The following is a 25000-nucleotide window of genomic DNA, read 5'->3' as shown; positions in this document are numbered from 1 at the left end:
TACTGCATTCACAAAACATTGAACAACATCCTAAATTCCTCTTTAAAACACAGCTGCATGTGTCTCCACGCACAGCACACACCTACACACATTGTATCTACAATGAACTGCCCCCAGATCAGCTCTTTTAATCTCTCTCTCTCTGTCTCTGTCTCTGTCTCTGTCTCTCTCTCTCTCTCTGTCTCTCTCTCCCTCTCTCTCTCTCTCTCTCTCTCTCTCTCTCTCTCTCTCTCTCTCTCTCTCTCTCTCTCTCTCTCTCTCTCTCTCTCTCTCTCCCTCTCTCTCTCTCTCTCTCTCTCTCTCTCTCTCTCTCTCTCTCTCTCTCTCTCTCTCTCTCTCTCTCTCTCTCTCTCTCTCTCCCCCCCTCTCCCCCATCCACAGATTCTGATTTATGAGGGAACTCGTTAGAAAAGCCACATCACATACCTGGGCACATAAAGCGGAGTGATTCAGGTCCCAGGGCTCAGTCAGGTCTCCGTATGATTCATCCCGGGGATTCATCCCGGCCACCACTGTTTTCTCAATCAATACGGCTTTTCCCTCTCCTTTACCTAATGCTAAGCATGAGTCTGTCTTTAAGCAACTAGCAAAACAACAGAGAGAAAGACAAAACCACATCAAAATAATCAAACCATGTAAAAAATTTACTTAAAAAAATGCAAGATCATTATGAGGAAACCTGTTCCAATATATGATTTGGGGATCTTATTCTAAAGTTTTGGCTGGTTGTTTTGTCAGTATGGTAATACAGCTCAGATCTATAGACCTACAGACCTCTACACAAGGGTAGGCGTACTACGGGTGGTGGGATTTTATTCCTGAAATAGACTAATTTTTAATAGTAGAACAAATAATATTAATAATTGAAAATAAATACCGATATTGTTCAGTACATATATAGTGTTACAATTTATGATAAAAAATATAGTGTTGTTTTGTGCATTCCATCATATGTTTGCCATTGTAGTTACTTTGTATTAAAGCTTGGGTAGAAAATGTATTTAATAAGCAATTTTGCCACATTTGTTGAAATTCTCTATACATCCCGATCGCAACCAATAAACGAAATGCTCCGACACAAATCGGGTATCTCTGCTTGTCGCACGCCTTTCAACACAGCCTTATAATTGTATTCGGCCTGCATGAAATGATAGGATGGTCTACCTGTCGGTCTGCCTACCTACCTGGCTACCTGCGCTGAATCTTCCACAAGGCTAAGCAGACGTATTGCTAAAGCTAGCAGGGAACTCATGTGTTTTGGGGGAGGGGCTTTGGAGGGCGGGGCCCAATGGGAGGGGTTGGGACTGACTCCTGCTGGGTTCTCCAAATTGCGGATACTCAAGCTTGAATTTGTGCTTTCTAAGTAAACACTGACTTTGCTTTCCACTGAACCCCTCTGGCCATGGCCTCAAGGGGGCGCAATTTGTGCAGACCCATTCATACATTATTTATCGTTATGAGTTCTGCGAAAGGGCTCGATGACAATGTAGTTGAGGTCAAACGTTGGGGACCACTGTGTTAGACAGACCCCATACTGCTCCATCTTATTGGAGCAGTAAAGCCCGGCATCTAAGCTGTGTGTTTGTGCTCCATTATTTGAAAGATGCAATAAAACTCATGACCTTTCCGGAGAAAAGGTCATGAGTTTGTCGATAATGATGAAAAGTGATAGGGAGAAGGCCTGACTAGTGTTAGTTTGTTTAGCAAAATTCTACTTTCGTTTATTTTTTGGTTGAATCACAGCATCTATTCGTGGAAGATTTAATGATCAAAGTGATTAATGATGACTTCATTCATGAACACCCACCTTAGTTTCCCAGGTCTCTTTCTGAAAGGTCTCCTTTGTGCATTTGTGTGTGTGTGTGTGTGTGTGTGTGTGTGTGTGTGTGTGTGTGTGTGTGTGTGTGTGTGTGTGTGTGTGTGTGTGTGTGTGTGTGTGTGTGTGTGTGTGTGTGTGTGTTTGTGTGTGTGTGTGTGGGTGTGCGTCCGCGCGTCCGTGCATCGACATGTTTGTGTGTTTCCGCCCCCGCGGGGCTGGTGGTGGTGGGTGGGGGGATTCGGGTGTCCCCGAAGTTAAAAATTCAGTGTCGTGCACATGTGTCATTGACTCCCTGATGAACTGCGCGACTACGTGCCAGACGACATGAACCCTTCAAACCAGACCATCAAATTCCCTTTCCCTTCTTTCAAAGGGTAGGGGGGGGTGGCGGGGGAGGGTAGTAATCCATCTTTTTGTCTAGTTTCCCTTCGGCATCACTGACGTATGTGATTCATCATCAGTGACCCTATGAACACTCGAAATATATAAGAGTCGGCGACGCGCACACCTGCTTCAATAGCCAACCACAACCTTCAGTACCTCACCTCAGAGACTCACCAAAGTTTAAGGTAAGCTTTTCTTTTTCATTTTTTTGTGTAGGTGCGTGGATTGTGCATTATTGTTATTGGAAGTTTTACAAATCCTTCAACATCTTTGAAAAAGCTATTATTATAGAGTAGAATTATAGAGTTAATAAAGTGTGACATTTCCTATTCAACCTGTATCCAATAATCCCAGTGCTAATGCCTCATTTCTTTGACTCCATTCCTTGATGTATGTTTCTGATGTGCAGCCCGTGCAGTGCCTTGGTGGTCCACATAAACACCCAGACGATGCTGCTGACGCGCCTGTGCCTGTTGTCCTACCGCTGGCTCGCCGTGGCTCTAGCCATCCTCCTCGCCTCCTCCACCGTCACCCTCGCTCACAGCACAACTGTTGAGCACGACTTCCACATCGTGCACAACGTCGACAACAGAAGTAAGCTTACATTTTTATACTGCATGGTTTTAACCAGATTTTGTGTGTTTCTATTGGGTGCATGTTCATTAAGAATACATTGAACAAACTCTAGCCCATTTATTACATTTGATTATCTTTGTTTTTACCTCGTCATGACCAGGTTTGGTCAAAAGAGCATTTAATTGGTGGCATCCCTGAAATTCAAATGAGCGAATTTTGAGAATTGAATTCCTACTATTTATATCTTTGCTCTTTTGTTTCATATCTGGCTAAAACATGATAATATTTTTGTAACCATATAATCTACAAAAAACTATTTCAATTTTGAATTACACATTGTAGCCTATTATTTACTTATCATACAAACAACTTAAATGATTTGCTGATAACACATTTAATAGACAATCGTAATGAAATGATGGTGATAAGCAGACAGTCGGTAACAGTCCAACTCTGTGTTTCGAGTTGATGGGCTGTGCACTATACAGGAGTGGTTTGTTGTTATGCGTCTATTGAGCTATAGCTACATTCAATGTCCTCCATTGAATAAGCATAACATTGAAATCCAATATTGATTATGATGCCTCAATTGGTCTCAGCCTTGTCTGCAGGTCGCTTTGGATAAGTTTCTGAATTACTAAATGCGGTTACGAGATGTCATGTGCTGGGTTTTTTGGTTTAATTCAAATTACATCTAGAACAGGACACTCACACTGCATATGGATGTGACTGCTTAACCAAAAAGTTGTTCATATTTTCTTTTTTTTAAGTCATTATTTGAGTGAAGATGTAATCTAAACGTCTGTTTCGTACCATGTGTGTGTATGTGATGACATGTGTGTGTGTGGGGTTGTCTGTGTTGTGTGTGTGTGTGTGTGTGTGTGTGTGTGTGTGTGTGTCTGTGCGTGTGTGGTTGTTTGTTTCTGTGTGTGTGTGTGCGTGTGTGTGTTGGTGTGTGTCTGTGTGTGTGTGTGGTTGTTTGTTTCTGTGTGTGTGTGTGTGTGTGTGGTTGTGGGTTTCTGTGTGTGTGTGTGTGTGTGTCTCTGTGTGTTTGTGGTTGTTTGTTTCTGTGTGTGTGTGTGTGTGTGTGGTTGTGGGTTTTTGTGTGTGTGTGTATGTCTGTGTGTGTGTGTGGTTGTTTGTTTCTGTGTGTGTGTGTGTGTGTGTGTGTGTGTGTGTGTGTGTGTGTGTGTGTGTGTGTGTGTGTGTGTGTGTGTGTGTGTGTGTGTGGTTGTTTGATTCTGTGTGTGTGTGTGTGTGTGTGTGTGTGTGTGTGTGTGTGTGTGTGTGTGTGTGCAGGTCCAGAGATAGACCCCTTCTGGTACGTGGGCCGAGGGGTCCGTCCCATCGGGCGCTTCGGGAAGCGGCACAGCGGCTTGGTGTCGCTGGCCGGCCGCTCCCTGGAGCCCGTGCTCAGCTCCCTGGAGCTCCTCCTCAACACGCTACGCAACAAGGACGACCCTGGGAAATCACGCATGGAGCAGGGCCGGGATTGGCTCCCTTGACGGCCCGCCCACTAAGGACTTCTACCCTTCACCCCAAACCACCTCCATTTGTTTCATGTCTTACGTTTGATATATTTGGGTTATTTATCTACATTCTGTAGATTCATGTGTGCTTATTGTCTCCGCCCGACTCTGTTGGTTGTTTGTGAAAAGCATTTATTTTCAGCTGTAAACGAGTAAACGTTACTGTAATCTGTAATCACAAAATGCTGAATCTGTTGATTATTAAATAACATTATGCTATCATTGCACATGCAGAGCATGTTTTGTTTTAATTTAAAACCCCAACCCCTGACTCAAAAAAACAAGCAGAGACTAGAACGCATCACGCGCATATTTTGTGGCGCACAATTGTTTTAGTCAACTGCATCTTTCAACAGTTTATGAAGGGAAACAAAATGTCCCCCCCCCCACCCCCCCAAAAAAAAGTGAAGAGAGCATATCTTCACCTTTTGTTATTTTATTCATTTTATATTCCATTTTTTCTTGGATTGCAACAAACAATGGCACATGTATGACAGTATTCCCTCCTGGGGTTGGCATGGTGAACCTCAGCCTCTGTAGCCGCACAGTTCGGATTACGATGGAAGAAAAACAATGTCTGCTTTTGACTCTAGTGACATTCAGGTTCCCGTCCGAGACGCACATTTAAACACTTTGGGTTGTGTTGTTGAATTGATTGCGTGGGTAAATAAAATAGTGTCTATAGCTGACCCTCATTTAGTATTTGGTTTGTGATTCCAGTGCAAAATCTGACCGGAGAGGTTATGACGGTTGTACACTCTCCTGCACACACACAAACACTGAAAGATTAGGCAACTATGATTGGCCGATTCTTTTTATATATATATGTATATAATATATACATATATATATCCTCCTATATCATTTCCATATTTTCAAACATATACATATATCAACAAATTCCGAGATGAGAGAAAATATTTGTTTTCCTTTACAATATAAAAATATGGAACACTTATACTGTAACTGGACCCCTGTGAGTGTCCTCACTAATGAGTTTGTACATCGATTTAAAACCAGATACATGCTTTTCTTTACATAATGACACCTTTGGGGAGCATACGTTGCAAAGGAAAGGGGACAGACCACCGGCTAAGGGTGGAAAGGGCATTCGAAGAGAGAAAGAGAGAGACGTTTGCGACATCTTGGGCATTTCAAATCATCCAATAGGGCATCATCCCCCAGACTACAATTACCTAGCATACCTAACATTTGACAATATTGCATATGATTTACTGAAATGTAATTAATAAATGTGGCCACAGTGTGAGTGCAGTAATGTTTTTTTGTTGTTTTGTAATAGTTGAAGATACTTTATGGAAATGGTAACAGTTATCAATAAGCTTTAGCTTACTGTTTTTATTTTGGACTACCACTATGAGCAAACTTGCGAATGGTAAATGCAGTATTACAATGAAAGCACTCTGAGACATAAAAATAAAAAAATAAAACAGGATCCAGGATTTAAGAGGAGAATAAAAGCCAGAAGTTTAAAAATAACTTGGTTCATTGGTACTGCATAAAAACGTTCCAAAAAGTAGAAAAATAAGTTGCTCGTAACAAAATCATGGTTTCATGGCATTAGTTAAAAAGCACGTCAGACACTATTATGTATAAATCTTTCAGGAAGAATTTCAACATAAACAGTCAGAGGTGTAAACAAAAAGGTGGAAAACCTTCGTTCAAATAAAAGGCAGCAGAGTTTCAAAATCAAACTGAAAACACAGTGGAAAAAAGGAAAAGATGGATCAAAAAAATGACATTCATGGAAAGAATACCACAGGGAAAAAAGCTCTCCTCTACTCTACTAATTATTCTTATTTTAGACCTTATTTCAGACCATAGCCCCAAAGTCACATTAATGGAAAAACTGCCTTATCCTACACAGTTGATTCTCGTCTTCGTGGGGTTGCAGTTTCTTAATCATTCGTTGTGTATTACTTGTGCAGCACGTTTTAAATCTCAACGCGTAAGGCTGTGGTGTTGGGCAGTATCATCCACTACATTTTGTTTAATAAAGCAATTAAGAGGACCATCACACAATATCATTATTCATCCTCCAGATATGTGCTTTGCTGTCCATATTTATTGCTGCACATCAGTTGTAATAGGTTGGTTTGAGGTCTAAATAGGAGTTGGCCCTGACGGTAAAGACATCTCTCAACAATGGATTTCAATATGTGTTTTTTCAGTTAAAGAATAACAGCAAGTATCGCTGTCCTTCAAAGTCGTAAAAAAACACATAATAGTAGGTTCCGAATTATAGCAGAGCCGTTTTTAGTGACGTAGTCATGCCTTTTATACAGTATGGCTCAGTATGGATCTTCTGATAGCCCCTGGCATCTAAGTGGACGAAACATTCAAATAAAAGGCTGTATAAAATAATTCGACCTCACTTCACTTCATCACGTACGCCATCACATAGGGTTTGTTTTCTTCCTCACAACTTAATTTTTTACACTTGAAACACGGATAAAAAATGAGAGTTTTTGTGGGCCGCTGTTTTTTTGCTCTCCTGTACAGCTAAGTTTGGGTTGGGGTTAGGGTTAGCCCTAACTCGACTAAGTTTGGGTTAGGGTTAGGGTTAGGGTTAGCCCTAACTCAAGTAATTTCACGTTTGAAAAGTCACCCAGCAGAGTGTGGAGTTTAAGGCAGAGTCGCTGTCAGAAAGACGCCCCCCTCCACAACCTCAGCCTGAATCAAAGGGCGTGGCGGGGAAGGGGGGGTGCTTAGCTAGGTGGGACAAGGGAGACGCTGATGAAACAGTGAGGGGTTGTGGGGTCGGGGGAAGGGGTGTCCTGCCTGGATGACTTCAGAGAGCACAGTGGACTGGGTGGACTAGCTGGCCCTGGACAGGTTGTGGCCCCCTCCCCCCAAACCTCTTTCAGGGCCCTGGAGCGAGGAGTCAGACGCTGGATCAAGGCAGAGGTTCCAGAGGGCCCCCGTCCACTGTGGGCCCCTGTACCGATGGGTGCTGCTAGGGCCAAAGCACCTGCTGCTCCTGATCCAGCTTTTCTGAAATCAGAGATTTTCACAACACCATTTTTTCAATCTTTTATATCAGTTTTTTTACACAACACGTCATACTAAAGGTTGTGTGTGGGAGTGCATCATGGGTGTGTGTGTGTGTGTGTGGTTGTATGCGTGTGTGTGAGTGTGTCACGTGTGTGTGTGTGTGTGTGTGTGTGTGTGTGTGTGTGTGTGTGTGTGTGTGTGTGTGTGTGTGTGTGTGTGTGTGTGTGTGTGTGTATGCGTTTGTGTATCTGTGTGTGTATGAGTGTGCCTGTTTATGTTTGCTTGCATGTGTGTGCATGCATGCACTTTTGTGTGTGTGTGTGTGTGTGTGCATGTCAGTTTAAAATGTGCGTGTGTGCGTGCTTGCATGTGTGTGCATGTGTGCATACTTGTGTGGAGATAGACCATGCTTAGTGATTACAACATCACACGGCCCTCCCAGTCATTGTGTGTGAGAGCCGTTAGAGGAGGCTTTTAAGCTGAAATCAGAGCTTTGATTACGCGGCTCCGTCATCAGGTTGAGCTGGCCTGTGTCCTCTCCCTCTCTGGGAGCTGAATCAGAGCCATTGTGCATCCGTCTCCGAGGGAGAGAGAGCTTTTCATTGCACAGATGAGAAGGGCCGACTCCTTATCATTAGGTAAAGTAGCCAGGCTCCCTTTATATTCTCTTGTGCTCCCATTAACTTGCTTCAAACTTAATGAAGTTAACCATGCTATGTTTTAGTAGGTCCTCGTCTATTAAGCTAACTAGGCTTTGAGCATGAATTGTATATAAAGTCTTATTCCTGTTCTTCTCCTATTCCCTCTGTCTTCTCTTTCTCTCAAGGACAAACACACACATACACACGCAGACACTTATTTATTAAAATACATGGTAATAATGTGAGCACACACACACATCCAAGCACGCAAAAACACAAACCTGATGTGAGAGAGGGGGTGGAACATTGAACGGTGACCAATACTTACTTACAGACAAACACAAAAATACACACAAACATATCCACACATACACACACATTAACAGACACTATGTTCTGTTTGCCTACTTTAAGATGACCAGCTAATTAAAGTCCAGTAAAGTGAACATAGGCATGACACACAGCATACACACAGCCTTAGGAGTGTTTCTTGGCTAGCAATATGTCACGCAATTCAGCCTTTCGATTTTTGAAAGTGAATGTATGTTAAAGAAACCATTATATTAGTAAAACTAACGTTTTTTTTACAGTTTCAAAAGAAGAGTTGATCATTTTGACATTGTCAGCATCTCAAGTTAAGGATATATTAAAACACTGAACATCAGCCAGACTTGCAATATAAGGCAATTTAATGTTACTAATTTTAATTATATAATAATTATATTAATAATGATGCCCTCTGAACCAGAAATGTTTTAGTTAAAGCAATGACTAATTCAAACTGCTTGGTTCACAGAAGGATATTCACAGTTCTTTATAAGTACCTGCAGTTAACCTTGGCTTCAGCATTGTAAACCAGGCAGCCTGTGAGCTCCATAACTAGGGTTAGTGTTAGGGTTACCCTAACCCTAACCCTAACCAAACCACTGAAGACGGCTCTGTACCTTTCAGTGGAGGCGCAGGGAGCTTCCTCCTTTGATGGCGTGATGAGTCCAGGGTTTGAGGCTGTAGGGAGAAACATGGAGCTCAGTAAATATGGAGAGGCAGCTTATTACACAGAAGGTCAGGTACACGGTTGAGGAACCAAGCCTTAAGAACTGTACTCGTACTTGTGTACTTGTGTAAGCTAAGATGTAAGAAAATAAACTCTGAGAATCAACATTGTCTACCACTGGTGTTTTGAATACACTGTATAGGGTCAGAACTGAAAGATACCTTTGGCTTATACTTGGAGAAGCGATTACAGGCAGTAACATTCAGGCCAGCTGTCTTCAGAGCCGATATCCGGGCCTCGATGTTGGAGATCTGGAGAGAAACAACCCGTCAATTATACTAGTTATGGTCTGTAGCAAACACAACACCATCCGATATGAAACAACCCGTCAGTTATACTAGTTATGGTCTGGAGCAAACGCACCGTCCGATATGAAATAACATGTCAGTTACACTAGTTATGGTCTGGAGCAAACACAACACTGTCCGACATGAAATAACACGTCACGTCATCGACAGAACATCGTTCGTGTCATCAGTTGAACCCAATTAGCACCAATCAGAATCAAACTAACGAGTGCCTACGAGAAGGATTTGCCTGATTAAGTAGCCCCCCTTGATTATGTAGGATTAGATTAGGAATCCTACATAGTTTTATTCTTTTGACAAGTAGACCTTTAGTCAGTGAAGTAAAATATGCATAACAGAAATTTATGTATTTGTGTTTCTTAATGGCGACCCTGTCAATAATTCCACTTATATAATGTATATGTTATATATGTATAATATATTTAATATATTGTTCCTTTTATGGATCCTCAGGTCAAGTCAAAATGGGTCTAAACTTGCAGAATAAAATAGCACTTATTTCATGATGGATTTTTATGACAAGGAATTAGTCATCCGTGTGACCAATGCAACAAAATATGTCCCTTAAAAGAAATCCAATCCAAAATAGCCAAAGGTATAAAAATAAATAAACAGAAGTTGTCTGAAGGTAAAAAAAATAAATAAATGAAAAGACTGAGTTCACATCGGTAATAATAAAGAATGGTGGTTTTGTCCAGTTACTGGTCCCGGTGTCTGTGTGTGGGCCCTGGCAGCTGGACTACCTGGAGTTCGGACTGCTGCACCTGCGCAGCAGCGGTGGCCACCTGGTCCTCCAGGAAGGCCAGCTCCGTGTCCGTGGTGCCGCTGCTAATGCTACGAGCGCACTCCTCCAGGTCCCCCAGCGCCCCCTCCAGGCCGTACACCGCACTAGCAGCCAAGTACACCTGCGGTGGAGGAACGGTCACGCGTCAAACTGTGAGGAGAAGCTCATTCAAATGGGGCACAATTCAAATGTAGAGTTGGAGTATAATGTTGAAAGGGAAATGGGATTCCTTGTTGTGGTGAAACTTTAGGAGAATTATAATTCTACGCTAAAAAATAAGCAAACCACAAAAGCAAACTCACACGCTCAAAAGTATTAGCATAAAGTCTATTTCATATGCAGTAATCAAGGATGTCAATCACTGTCATCATCACCCTCTTAGCCACTACACTATCCGGTCTAATTACCATCTTGAACACATTCATGACTGATACATCATTGCTATGACCCTAATAATTGAACAGCTTTAATGTCAGCTATAATGACAGACACATAAAGTGACCACACTTTTAAATAATTGAAGCTAACAGAAGGGGTTATACACTTATGTGCTATGGGTTAAAGGTTTAACAGTTTAGGGTCAGGCTCAGGGTCAGGGTTAGGATCAGGGTCATGGTTAGGGTCAGGGTCAGGGTTAGGGTCAGGGTCAGGGTTAGGGTCAGGGTCAGGGTTAGGGTCAGGGTCAGGGTTAGGGTCAGGGTCAGGGTTAGGGTCAGGGCTAGGGTCAGGGTTAGGGTCAGGGCTAGGGTCAGGGTCAGGGCTAGGGTCAGGGTTAGGGTCAGGGTCAGGGTTAGGGTCAGGGCTAGGGTCAGGGCTAGGGTCAGGGTTAGGGTCAGGGCTAGGGTCAAGGTCAGGGTTAGGGTCAGGGCTAGGGCCAGGGTTAGGGTCAGGGTCGGGATTAGGGTCACATCAGGGTTAGTGATGCCTACGTTCTGCTCCATCTTGGTGAGCCTGTTCTCCAGGCGGCTGGTGTCGGAGCAGCTTGAGATGGGGGAGGCGCTCATGGACTCGGAGGGCGTGGTGAAGCTGTCCACACGGCCCGCCTCCCCGATCAGATCCTCCGTGGCGTTCAGGACCTTCAGCACCTCTGTGGTGATGCTGCACAGGGACGCCGCAGAAAACTGCTGCTGCTCACACACACAACAAGCGGGCACGCACACACACACATGCATAGGCACGCGCACACACACACACACACACACACAAACACGCCCACACACACACACACACACAGGCACACACACACACACACACACACACACACACACACACACACACAGGCACGCGCACACACACACACACACACACACACACACACACACACACACACACACACACACACACACACACACACACACACACACACACACACACACACACACACAGGCAGGCAGGCCCGCACACACACACACACAACAAGAGACAGAAAAGGTTATGGGGAAAATATCATTGTTTTCCCCATTGTAGTAAGTTCATATTGTTTATTTTTACGATTCCTTTTGCAGTCAATGGAGGTTGATTTGTCAACTAGTGATGATGAATAAGGAATATAAAAGATTGCTTTAATAAATGTACATGACATATAAATGTACTGAGACGTTTATCACCAAATTCAACAACATTTCTCAATTTGGAAGCAATTAGGAGAACCGAGTCAGATAGATTTACCTCCCTCAGGCCTCGAAAGCCACTCCCCCAAAACTCATGACCAGCTCGTTAGATTTAGCAATAGGTCTGCCTAGCTTTGTGGAAGACTGCGGTCACAAGCAATGAACGCATGGGCAGAGTGTGCGTAGGTAGCCGGGTAGGTAGGTAAACAGTAACCAGTTAGGTAAACAGTAACCAGGTAGGTAAACAGACAGGCAAGCCATCCAATCATTCCAGTCGGGCCGATTTAAATCATCAGACGGTTTAGTGCAGGCCTGTGACGTTGACAGATACCAGATCTTTTCTTTGTTTTTGCCAGAGCATTTGATTGATTGTTTGTGGTCGGGTATGTTAAGAGAATTTCAACAAAAATGACAAACAATGCCTCTTAAAATAACTTGCATACCCCGGCTTTAAAGTCCCAAAGACCAAAGCTAATGTAGATGTTTAGGGTTAGGTTTAGGTTTAGGGTTAGGGCTTTAAAGACCAAAGCTAATGTAGATGTTTTTCTATAACAGGTAGAAGAGAGAGATGAATGTAATCCAATAATGCATTAGTTCCATGGCGAAGCTTTGATCACTAACACTAAGGTTCTGAATTGATTCCTCTCATCCAGGCTGTGTGAGAAACGATGACTTTAACATGGGCCCCATTAAAGAGGACCATGAGGTTAGATTAGTGTAGAGGGAGAGAGACATTCAACACATAACAGGAACATCGAGAACGAGAGAGCGAGAGAGTGAGAGCGAGAGAGCGAGAGAGAGAGAGAGACAGAGAGAGCGAGAGAGAGAGAGAGAACCAGACCTTTCATCTTTCTTTCTTTTAATCAAGTATGAGGATGAAGAAGACGAAAACATCACTGAAGAACTTTGAGAGGTTGTGACTGGTCGATTAACAAATGGCTACGGCCTGGGGAGAGGGGGCGCTCTCGTCCAGTACAAAGGAGGACATGGTCAACATATGAAATACTAACTCAAGCCTCGAAAGTATTAGGACTAATGGTGGTCGCTGGGATCAACCATGGACCATTCACTGTCAGGGACTGAAAATGTTTAAAATAAAAATAAAATGAAATAAAATGTTTGTGTTCTAGCGCCATCTCTGTTTCTCGGATGTAATTGGGATCAACCATCAATCTAAAAAATCGGATTGGTTATAAATATAACACGATTTTTATTTGGTTGAACACATTGTGTGAATTAAGCTAACCACTACACTTCAATGCCGAATCCTGTGTTCCTTTAAAAGGAAATGTTTTGCGTCCTTCCCTTGGAATAACCATGGTGACTGATCAAAATAATAAAAAAGAAAAGGTAAACAAACACGAGCAGTCACTAAGACACCAGCGCTAATATCCCTGTATGCGTTTTATAAAATAAAAAACGGTGAAACGGTAATAAATATAGATGCAATCCGTGGATGAGTCACACAGGCATTGTGCAATATTATTCATTCACACACGATTCTAATGTGTGTGCGTAAGTAACTCAAGCTCATTCAGCCACCCACATCATGACACTAAAGGGCAACTCATACAAACAGGTAGCACGCATCCAGGACATCGCCACAATGGCTAACCCTTATTGATCTGCCGCTCGGTAGGGTTAGGGTTAGCCCTCACCCTAACCCTTATTGATCTGCCGCTCGGTAGGGTTAGGGTTAGCCTTAACCCTAACCCTTATTGATCTGCCGCTCGGTAGGGTTAGGTTAGGGTTAGCCCTAACCCTAACCCTTATTGATCTGCCGCTCAGGGTTAGGGTTAGGGTTAGCCTTAACCCTAACCCTTATTGATCTGCCGCTCGGTAGGATTAGGATTAGGGTTAGCCCTAACCCTAACCCTTATTGATCTGCCGCTCGGTGGGTTAGCTAGACGCTGGCGATGATGTCAACAAGGTTTTAGAGGGGATTAATAAAGGTCTTTTCAGTCCTCTCGCCATGCAAAGCGCTTCACCATCCCTGCCTAGGGTTACCCTAACCCTAACCCTAACCCTAACCCTACATCCTCCCATTCATTTACCACCTGCAGGGTCAACCTCGAAGGCTGGCAGCCAGGCCATTTAGAGCGGCTGGCCTTGTATGTCTTGCTCAGGGACACTTTGACGCTTGGCTAGGGGAAGACAGGGATTTGAACCGGCAGCTACTACCAACAAGGTTTCCCCATGAGTTTCCTTATGCCGGCGGCTGTAGCCTCCTGCTCCAGCCTCCAGCTCCAGCCTGGTGTGTGCGTGTAGAGCAGAATGTGTTTGTGACTCTTCCGTTCTCACCTGTTGCTGTGTGAGAGAGTGAAGCCGCTGCTGCAGCTCCCAATCATGCTGTCCCTCCTTGCGTGTGTACACGTGTACACACACGCACACACACACACACACACACACACACACACACACACACACACACACACACACACACACACACACACACACACACACACACACACACACTCACACACACACAGAAAGACAGAGAGACAGACAGACAGACAGACAGACAGACAGACACACACACAAACACACACACACACCAAGCGCAGATGGATGAATGGCAGCAAGCGAAGGAGAGACAAAAAACAGGAAAACATGAGCAAAGAGAGGCAGCTCAAATCAAAAGCAAAGCAGACAGGATTGATGAAGGCTGACGAGGAATACAAATTAGAAATAGACTATCTAGACATGGTTCCTAAACACAAATGCGTGTGCGTTCACCGTTTGTCCTCACCTTTCCACCCAACAGCACCCCCTCCAGGGCGCACGCTGTCACCGCAGGCGAACCCCTCGCCCCACTGGGCCCCGGCCCTTCTGCCTCCTTCTTTTCCGCACCCCTTTTCTGCTGCCTCAGACTCTGCCTGCGCTCCCCTCGCCTCTCCGCCGTCTTCCCCCGCTTGTCCTCGTGATGGTGGCGGCGTTGGTCGCTCACTACGCAGCGGATGCTGGTCCCTCCGTTCTCCCCCGACCTCTTCCCCCTCCCCGAGCCCCCCACATCCTTCGCAGACCGGGCCGCCGCGGGCCCCTCTCGTCGGCCGGGGCCGAGGGCGGGTCCCGGGGTCCGGCTGCTGTCCGGCGTGGGGTCGCTCGCCGTTTGTCGCCGCCTCTTCTCCGCGGTCCCGTGCTTCGCCCTCTCTTCTTCTTCACGCTCTCCCGGCGCGGCGCCGTCTCCGTCCGTCGCTCGGTCGGGGGGCCGCCGGACTCTTTCGTCCTCAGACGAGCTCGGGCCCCACGTGTCATTGGGTGAGCGGCGGGCCGCCTGCGGCCCCGGCTGCAGCTGGGGCCCCAGCTGGGGCCTCCTCGGGCCCCCCTCCCGGGCTCCCAGGCTGCCGGGGGTCAGGTGAGGGGCCAGCGTGTCCGGGTCTCTCTCTGTGGCCTCAGAGTTGAAGAACCCCTCTTCGGGGGCCCCCTGGGGCCCGGGCGGGGAGAGGGGTGAGGGCGGGGCCCCGGGGCCGGGCTGGTCCTGGCTAAGGCTTCTCTTCAGCATGGCACTGAGCAGGATGCCGCTGTTCTCCTACAGAGGAACGTGGAAGGGCGGAGCCAGGACCAGTCAGAGGAGGCCGTAGTCACCAGGGTTACCGGGCCTAATGGCCACCCACTAACAGATCTTACAATCTAATGACTAGAATCTTAATTAACATCTCAGGCATCTGAATGAATGCAACAGGTGTAGAAGAAAGAAGTACACAAGCAGGTTTCTCAGCTACATCAATAAAGTGATCTGATGCCACCGTCTGGCCGAACTGAGTGTTTACAAGAAAAAAACTATCTTTGCTAAAGCGGTTATCAGAGGTACGTACCCGGATCAGTGGGTGGACGGTGGGCGTGTGACCCGGCCCCCCGGGCCGGCTCTGCTCCGATGGAGACTCTCTCTTGCTCTTCCTGCGTCTGCGTGACCTTCGAACGGAGTCGCTGGCGCTCTCCTCCGCCCCGCTGCTGTCTCCCATCACCTGGACGGGTTCAACCATTACCAGGGTTAGGGTTAGTTAACCATTACCACCGCTAGGGTTAGGGTTAGTTAACCATTACCAGTGTTAGGGATAGCTAACCATTACCACTGTTAGGGTTAGGGTTAGTTAACCATTACCACCGCTAGGGTTAGGGTTAGTTAACCATTACCACCGCTAGGGTTAGGGTTAGCTAACCATTACCACTGTTAGGGTTAGGGTTAGTTAACCATTACCAGCATTAGGGTTAGGGTTAGTCAACCATTACCACGTTAGGGTTAGTTAACCATTACCACCGATAGGGTTAGGGTTAGTTAACCATTACCAGCGTTAGGGTTAGTCAACCATTACCACCGTTAGGGTTAGCTAACCATTACCACTGTTAGGGTTAGGGTTAGTCAACCATTACCACCGTTAGGGTTAGTTAACCATTACCACCGTTAGGGTTAGTTAACCAATACCAGGGTTAGGGTTAGCTAACCATTACTAACGTTAGGGTTAGGGTTAGTTAACCATTACCACCGCTAGGGTTAGGGTTAGTCAACCATTAGCAGGGTTAGGGTTAGCTAACCATTACCACTGTTAGGGTTAGGGTTAGTCAACCATTACCACCGTTAGGGTTAGTTAACCATTACCAGCGTTAGGGTTAGTTAATCATTACCACTGTTAGGGTTAAGGTTAGTTAACCATTACCACCGTTAGGGTTAGTTAACCATTACCACCGTCAGGGTTAGTTAACCATTGCCAGCGTTAGGGTTAGTGAATCATTACCACTGTTAGGGTTAGGGTTAGTTAACCATTACCACTTTTAGGGTTAGGGTTAGTTAACCATTACCACCGTTAGGGTTAGTTAACCATTACCACCCTTAGGGTTAGTTAACCATTACCAGGGTTAGGGTTAGTTAACCATTACCACCTTTAGGGTTAGTTAACCATTACCACCGTTAGGGTTAGTTAACCATTACCACCGTTAGGGTTAGTTAACCATAACCAGCATTAGGGTTAGGGTTAGCTAACCATTACTAACGTTAGGGTTAGTGTTAGTTAACCAATACCACCGTTCGGGTTAGTTAACCATTACCACCATTAGGGTTAGGGTTAGTTAACCATTACCACCGTTAGGGTTAGGGGTAGTTAACCATTACCACCATTAGGTTTAGGGTTAGTTAAGTATTGCCACCGTTAGGGGTAGGGTTAGTTAACCATTACCACCGTTAGGGTTAGTTAACCATTACCACCGTTAGGGTTAGTTAACCATTGCCAGCGTTGGGGTTAGGGTTAGTTAATCATTACCACTGTTAGGGTTAGGGTTAGTTAACCATTACCACCGTTAGGGTGAGGGTTAGTTAATCATTACCACTTTTAGGGTTAGGGTTAGTTAACCATTACCACCGTTAGGGTTAGGGTTAGTTAACCATTACCACCGTTAGGGTTAGTTAAGCATTGCCACCGTTAGGGTTAGGGTGAGTTAAGCATTACCACCACGACCGTTAACGCACGCAGGGATCGTCGGGTTCTTCCAGGTATTATTCAGATACTGGAAGTTACCAGAATAATATAAAATATATATATGTTTATCTATAGATATATGTTTATATATATACACAAATATTAAGATTTATATTTATTTATATATACATAAATATCACTCTTAATCATTTGAACTTCAGGAACGAGAGACGACTACGTCACCTTGGGGTTAAAGTTCACGTCCAGCGCCTCTGGGGGCAGCTGGTAGCCCCCCCCCTCCTGGTGGAGGTAGCCCCCCCCCTCCTGGTGGAGGTAGCCCCCCCCATCCTGGTGGCCCCCCAGGTGGTGGTTGGTGGGCGGGCCCCTCTTCTTCAGCGGGCGGGGGTGCTTCTTGGGGGACGGTTGCTTGGCGCCAGGGCGAGCGCAGCCCGGCGCCTCGGGGTCCGAGTTCAACGTCTCGGAGTCGGACCGCCTCCCTGACGGCGGGGAGGTTGCTGGGGGCGGGGCCAGCGGGGGCGGGGCCAGCGGGGGCTGGGAGGGGTGGCGGGTGAAGGTCCACTCGGGGTCGGGCTGGGAGGCCGTGAATTGCGTCTCGTCGGAGAGCTTACGGCGGAACTGGTGCAGCGCCGCACCCCAGCCCCCCTCGTCCCCGTTGGCGTCCCAAACATCATCGTGGTCTTCGTCGTCGTCATTGTTGTCGTTGTGGTCGCCCCCGCCCGACTCGGAGCCCATCTCGTCGTAGGCCGAGACCACGCCCGACTCCTTCTCCAGGGCGCTGAACACCAGGCTCTTGCGCTTGGTGAGCAGGCTGGGCCGGGACAGCTGGGAGCTCTGCAGGGCCATCCAGTTCCCGTCCGGGCTCTGGAGGACCGAGGAGGCGCCTGGGACAGGAGAGACGGCAGAGGGGCTATGAGCAGAGCCCCACGTTGGGCCCAGGGACAGAGAGCAGAGGGGCTATGAGCAGAGCCCCACGTTGGGCCCAGGGACAGAGAGCAGAGGGGCTATGAGCAGAGCCCCACGTTGGGCCCAGGGACAGAGGGCAGAGGGGCTTTGAGCAGAGCCCCACGTTGGGCCCAGGGACAGAGAGCAGGGGGGCTTTGAGCAGAGCCCCACGTTGGGCCCAGGGACAGAGAGCAGGGGGGCTTTGAGCAGAGCCCCACGTTGGGCCCAGGGACAGAGAGCAGAGGGGCTATGAGCAGAGCCCCACGTTGGGCCCAGGGACAGAGAGCAGGGGGGCTATGAGCAGAGCCCCACGTTGGGCCCAGGGACAGAGAGCAGAGGGGCTTTGAGCAGAGCCCCACGTTGGGCCCAGGGACAGAGAGCAGAGGGGCTATGAGCAGAGCCCCACGTTGGGCCCAGGGACAGAGAGCAGAGGGGCTTTGAGCAGGCCCTAATACTGGTCCCGAATCTGGGACCAGTACTTAAACAGTCACTATGCCGTCTACTTCTTGTCTTTTTATAACTTTTCATACTTTGTTTGCTGAATCCCAGTCTGAGCTTAGTGGTTTGAAAGGATTGTATTCCTTTACCCCCTGGGCCATCGCCCAAGAGCAACAGACCGCCAAAAGAGAAGATGAAAATGCAAGGACTTAGATACCACCAACCCCTTCTTCACTACTTCTGGTGGTGAGATGGACTTTTTGTGTTATTGTGTATGTGAATTGTGTCGTAGCTGAGATTTAACAGTCATAAAGATAGTATGTACGTTTGTTTCAAGATTTATTAAAAGGTTCTTACAATACTCTTATGGTAATCAGTAGGGACAGCCGGGTTAAGAAAGCGAGCCGTCCACGCCGGCAGACTTGAGGTCTATTTATTGAACCCTGATTCAGTCCAGACACTCGAGTCCCTGGTGTCCTTTACTCTGTTCTGTTTTTATGTAAATGTGTTTGAATGTGTTCTGCCTGGATGTGATGTGATGTATTTGTAATGCACCCTTAGTTTGGTTCCAGGCTTGCATAATGTAGGTCTCACGGTCTGCTCTGTACCGTGAGTGCATCCCTAACCCTAACCCTAACCCGTAGATGGATTAGCTGAAGGGGCCGCCGGCAGAACCCTAACCCTGGCCGTGTCAATGCCATGCTCCACCCCTTTCTCTTTTACCTTTTTCCAAAGCGACCTACACCCGAGTCCTTTCAGAATCACCTTTACTGGTGCACACGTAGGGCTCAGCCCTGTGTTGGGGGAGGCCTACCAGGGGACAGCGGGCATTGGGCTCCTTTTCAGTAATAGTCAAACACCTTAAACACGACAGGCTCTCCTCATTATCATGATAGATCTGGATACGTTATACACTTAAACTGCACCATTAAGCACAAAATGTATCGTATCGGACGCAAACCAAAGCTCTTCCAACGTGAACCGTGTGGAACAGCGAGCAGCAAGCAGACTCTTACTGGAGTTGTCCAGGCGGTCCACGCTCTTCCAGCTGGGCAGAGCGGTGGCCTTGGCCTCTCTCTTCAGCGAGGCGTACTCAGGGAAGCCCCCGACTCCTGTCTGGTCCTCAGGGCCCTTCTGTGGGGAGTCGTCGCTGGTGAGGGAGAACGCTGACCGCGACCGCTGTGTACCCACACACACACCCACCAACACACACACACACGTAGACGTGGACGCACAGAAACACATTGAACATTTATAATTGGATATATATTTTATGACATTTGATACCAAGAATTAAAACAGTGATAGTTTCTCGTAACAGAACCCTGAGGCTTACCTAGCCTTAGAAACTTAACCACATCTCCTGGTTAATTCTGCTGCTTCCTAAATGTCACCAGCAGATGGCAGTAAACTAAAAGACATCTTGCTGCCCTAAGGTCTTCCAAACTTCTTGACATTTTCAGTGTGTTATTCCAGATAGGACGCTGTAACATTGAAACTATAATAAGGTTATTCGGTGTAGCCTATTGGCCTTTGGATAAATAATAATTCAAACAAATAAATAAATGTCAAGGTAAGGATTAAGGTCAGGTAGATGCAAGCTGTGTTTGTGTATGCAACAGTAAGTGCCTCTGTGTGTGTGTGTGTGTGTGTGTGTGTGTGTGTGTGTGTGTGTGTGTGTGTGTGTGTGTGTGTGTGTGTGTGTGTGTGTGTGTGTGTGTGTGTGTGTGTGTGTGTACATAAACGTGCACAAAGTAACTGTGGGTGAATTTGACCATCATGAGTGGGATTTTGAGAAGAAATGATCAGGGCAGCGAGTTCCACTGTGTGTGTGTGTCTGTGTGTGTGTGTGTGTGTGTGTGTATGTGTGTGTGATTGTTTGTGTGTGTGTGTCACTGCGAGTTCCACTGTGTGTCTGTGTGTGTGTGTGTATGTGTGTGTGTGTGTGTGTGTGTGTCTACGAGTCCCACTGTGGATGTTGAATTCGAGGGGCATCCTGGAAGAGACTTCCTCACACTTTGATCTCCGCTCAGCGAAACATCAGCGGGGAACAGTTCAGAGTAGAGCGGCGCCGGCTAGTGGGGAGGCGGCTTTGATGCTCTGCCGTCAAAGCCCCGCACACGCACACACACACACACACACACACACACACACACACACACACACACACAAACAAGAACAACAGCAACGACACCAAATCCTCCCAAAGGTCCTTGCTTTGGAGACAGTGCCAAACCTCCGTATCGCTGATGTGTTTGTCTTTGTTTTGTATTTGTTTGCTCATCATCAAAGCCGAGTGTGAGTTAGTGTGTTTCATATATGTGTGTGTGTGTGTGTGTGTGTGTGTGTGTGTGTGTGTGTGTGGGGGATGTGCATGCCAGTTATTAACAATGAACAATCTTAAAGGTGCCATGGCATGAAAATCTCACTTTATGAGGTTTTCTAACATAAATATGAGTACCCCTAGCCTGCCTATGGTCCACCAGCGGCTAAAACTTGCGTTCGGTGTAAAACGAGCACTAGGTGTTCTGCTCGCCTTTGAAAAAACGGAGGCTCAAGCGCGCTGATTTGGAATGTGGTTTCATATGACGTCACATAGCATCTAAGCTCCTCCCCTTACTCTGCCTGGCCCGCCCAGAGAATTTGGCCCGCCAATGAGACACGGTCGTGTGCGAGCGTCACATGTGTGTGTGTGTGTGTGTGTGTGTGTGTGTGTGTGTGTGTGTGTGTGTGTGTGTGTGTGTGTGTGTGTGTGTGTGTGTGTGTGTGTGAATACACACACTGTAACGCAAGTGTTTCTTGTCAGTTCTTTGACGTCTCTTGTATTTCCACAACAAGACTGTAGTGGGGGTTATCTGAGCCATGGTTGAGAAGGAATCAATTGGGGGAATGGAACTTTGGCTTTGACTCGCTGAAGTACATGAACTGCGACATGCCGCCGGTTGCCGCGAGGCACCACCGCCGCGAAGCACCACCGCCCGGCAGCGGGCAGCCGGCAGCAGGCAGCGCGCGGTTCAGTCTACTTCAGATTGATGTGAAAGTGGAAGAACCAGAGACGTCGGAGAACCCAACAAAGTCGTTTGTGATTCATAATATCGTCTGGAGGCGCACACAGCTTTTGGCCGTGATAATATGTTTTATATGATATAAATATCTATGCATTATATGATATTATTTAGATATAGAGCTCCAGGACTGTAAGGCAAGTGTTGTACACTTCCTTGTTATTTGGATAACCGTTCTGCTTTTGGTGTTATGGCGCATAACACGTCGGACTCTCGTCTCTGGTATTTCTACAACGAGACTCGTAGTAGGGGTTATCTCAGCCATGGTTGAGAATGAATTGGGGGAAAGGAACTTTGGCTTTAACTCCCTCAAGAACATGAACCACGACATGGAGGAGAAAGGGATTGTTGGCCGCGAATGTCTCCCGCTTGAGCCCCGCTTCCCACTGCCGAGGGACCACCGCCTCGGCGCTGCAGGAGGCGGAGGTGCCTAAGCGCTGACCGGCAACAATCTCTTTCTCCTCCATGTCGCGGTTCAGTCTACTTCACATCGATGTGGACGTGGAAGAACCAGGAACGTCTGAGAACCCAACACGGTCGTTTGAGATTCATAATATCGGCTCACACAGCTTTTGGCCGTGATAATATATACTATATGATATAGATATCTATGCATATGATATTATTAAGATATAGAGCTCCAGGACTCCCGTGTGTTCTAGAATATTTACAGAACAAGGTTAAATAGGCTGTGTGTGCCTTGACATTGCGATACATCCACTGTAAACAGAGCGCATGGTACCGTGGCTTCAAGCTGCTCATTTGCATTATAGCTACAGACACCAATACAGCGCATTTGGGGGAAGCTCAATGTGCGACTGGCTCGGAATGGCTGTAACTCTGCACCACGGCTGAATTTCGGGAACGTCTTTGAATACTGTGTTAGTGGCCCACTAATACCTATATTAAAGCATCCATAAAATAGCATGTCATGGCACCTTTAACATCTGCTCTTGAGTCTTCATTTTGTCTTAAAAACAAGCCAGATCTATTTGGGTCGGTCAAGCTCTCACTTTGTCCGATCTAAAAATATGTGTATGGTTCGTACATTTATTTTTAGATTGGACAAAGTGAACGGTCTTTAATATCCTGCTGTACTTTCCACTGACCTATCATGCAGAGAATCATGACAACTGAGACCAAAATGAAATAAAACCTGCCAATGCTCTTCCTTCTGCCACTTCAGGCCTGGGCAGATCAAAGAGCAGCATTGTTCCCATCTGAATGTCACCGCTCTGAGTGTTTGAAACAGAGTCAGAAGCCCCGGTCCTGATCGGGGAATAGCAGACATGTGGCAGCTGGAGTTATGTTATTGTTATTGCTGATATTATCCAGAGACAGATATGTCAACTTGAGGCTGTTAATACTGTATTACGGCAGTGTGAGGCAGTCTAGCCAGTCGACTGTATTAGAGCAGTGTGAGTCAGTCTAGCCAGTCTACTGTATTGCAGCAGTGTGAGTCAGTCTAGCCAGTCTACTGTATTACGGCAGTGTGAGTCAGTCTAGCCAGTCTACTGTATTACAGCAGTGTGAGTCAGTCTAGCCAGTCTACTGTATTACAGCAGTGTGAGTCAGTCTAGCCAGTCTACTGTATTACGGCAGTGTGAGTCAGTCTAGCCAGTCTACTGTATTACAGCAGTGTGAGTCAGTCTAGCCAGTCTACTGTATTACAGCAGTGTGAGTCAGTCTAGCCAGTCTACTGTATTACAGCAGTGTGAGGCAGTCTAGCCAGTCTACTGTATTACAGCAGTGTGAGTCAGTCTAGCCAGTCTACTGTATTACAGCAGTGTGAGTCAGTCTAGCCAGTCTACTGTATTACAGCAGTGTGAGGCAGTCTAGCCAGTCTACTGTATTACAGCAGTGTGAGGCAGTCTAGCCAGTCTACTGTATTACAGCAGTGTGAGTCAGTCTAGCCAGTCTACTGTATTACAGCAGTGTGAGTCAGTCTAGCCAGTCTACTGTATTACAGCAGTGTGAGTCAGTCTAGCCAGTCTACTGTATTACAGCAGTGTGAGTCAGTCTAGCCAGTCTACTGTATTACAGCAGTGTGAGTCAGTCTAGCCAGTCTACTGTATTACAGCAGTGTGAGTCAGTCTAGCCAGTCTACTGTATTACAGCAGTGTGAGTCAGTCTAGCCAGTCTACTGTATTAGAGCAGTGTGAGTCAGTCTAGCCAGTCTACAGTATTACAGCAGTGTGAGTCAGTCTAGCCAGTCTACAGTATTACAGCAGTGTGAGTCAGTCTAGCCAGTCTACTGTATTACAGCAGTGTGAGTCAGTCTAGCCAGTCTACTGTATTACAGCAGTGTGAGTCAGTCTAGCCAGTCTACTGTGAGTAGACTGAATCTGTTTAGGGGGCGACACCCCGGGCCACTTCGGCGTTCTTTAAAGCCGATTCAACGTGTGTAATCGGCCAGTGTGTGTGTGTGTGTGTGTGTGTGTGTGTGTGTGTGTGTGTGTGTGTGTGTGTGTGTGTGTGTGTGTGTGTGTGTGTGTGTGTGTGTGTGTGTGTGTGTGTGTGTGTGTGGTAGGTTTGGGTAAGTGTGTGGCCGTGGTTGATTGTGTTGTGTGTGGGTGAGTGTATGTGTGTGTGAGCGTTTGAGCATGTGGGTGAGTTTGTGTGTTGACGCGCTTGTATGTGTGTGTGCTTGTGCATGAGTGTGCGTGTGCGTGACCACGTGTGGATGTGTGTGTGTTGGTGCGAGCGAATGCGTGTTTCGACGCACCCAGAGGGAGTAGGGGTTGGGGAGGGGCTCCTGGCTGCCCTGGGAGGAGGCCGGGGGCAGGGCTGGGGAGGCCAGCTCGCTGGGCGGGGCCGGGGGCGGGGCCAGGGGCGGGGCCGGGGGCGGGGCCGGCTGGGGCCACACAAAGTCATACTCACTCTGCATCACTGAGCGCTTCCGTCGCTGGATGATCTGAGAGGAGAGTAGGCGACAGGAGATCAGAGCTAATTAACACTAACTATCTAACCCTAAACCTAACCCTATCTGATCAATCACTATGCAGGCTGGAAGAGTGAGGCATTAACGTTGAATGACAACAATGAATGCACTGCAGCTACTTTGAATGTTATGGCTCTGTTTTAATAATGGCATAAGACTTACAAAGAAGAATAAGAAAAAAATAATTATATGATGTGATACAAAAATGTAATATCCCAAACCTACTTTGTGTACAATGGTTGTTGCGAGTTCCTCTATAAGGTCCTCTTTGTGGTCCCGGAGATATCGAGCTTCATTCTGCTTCTCCTATACACACACACATGCACGCACAAGGCAACACACACACACACACACGGCAACACAAACACACAGCAACACAATCACACACAGGCACATGGCAAGACACACACACACAGGTTCAAAAACGGAAGAGCTGGTTCAAAGTTACTGAATTACAATGAG

General features: G+C 46.7%; 2 protein-coding genes across 2 annotated transcripts in view; one reads left to right on the top strand and one right to left on the bottom strand.

Moving 5' to 3' along the window:
• Positions 1-2652: 2652 nt before the first annotated feature.
• Positions 2653-4284, top strand: prlh2 (prolactin releasing hormone 2). The gene is made up of 2 exons (XM_056583983.1): positions 2653-2797; positions 4079-4284. The coding sequence occupies exons 1-2, from the start codon at positions 2653-2655 to the stop codon at positions 4282-4284; spliced, it is 351 nt and encodes a 116-aa protein (XP_056439958.1).
• A 452-nt stretch (positions 4285-4736) lies between these two features.
• The window catches only part of myripb (myosin VIIA and Rab interacting protein b), a 129912-nt gene continuing 109648 nt past the window's right edge, over positions 4737-25000 (bottom strand). The window contains exons 8-19 of the mRNA XM_056583982.1: positions 24764-24844; positions 24323-24511; positions 19549-19711; positions 17375-18033; positions 15536-15685; positions 14470-15249; positions 14022-14078; positions 11040-11237; positions 10070-10231; positions 9180-9269; positions 8909-8969; positions 4737-7323 (exon numbers count right to left, since the gene is read on the bottom strand). Of these exons, the coding sequence (XP_056439957.1) occupies positions 7286-7323; positions 8909-8969; positions 9180-9269; positions 10070-10231; positions 11040-11237; positions 14022-14078; positions 14470-15249; positions 15536-15685; positions 17375-18033; positions 19549-19711; positions 24323-24511; positions 24764-24844 (2628 nt within the window). The 3' untranslated portion in view covers positions 4737-7285. The remainder of the gene's footprint in view (positions 7324-8908; positions 8970-9179; positions 9270-10069; positions 10232-11039; positions 11238-14021; positions 14079-14469; positions 15250-15535; positions 15686-17374; positions 18034-19548; positions 19712-24322; positions 24512-24763; positions 24845-25000) is intronic.

The sequence above is a fragment of the Gadus chalcogrammus genome, chromosome 23 (assembly GCF_026213295.1).
Source record: "Gadus chalcogrammus isolate NIFS_2021 chromosome 23, NIFS_Gcha_1.0, whole genome shotgun sequence".
NCBI classification, from domain to species: domain Eukaryota; kingdom Metazoa; phylum Chordata; class Actinopteri; order Gadiformes; family Gadidae; genus Gadus; species Gadus chalcogrammus.
This window is presented reverse-complemented; position numbering and strand designations above follow the sequence as displayed.

What these genes read in the sequence shown, in the direction of transcription:
- prlh2 (XM_056583983.1), top strand. Translation starts at nt 2,653, where the DNA reads ATGCTGCTGACGCGCCTGTGCCTGTTGTCCTACCGCTGGCTCGCCGTG. An exon ending in GCACAACGTCGACAACAGAA is followed by an intron (nt 2,798 to 4,078) that starts GTAAGCTTACAT and finishes GTGTGTGTGCAG; the next exon opens with GTCCAGAGATAGACCCCTTC.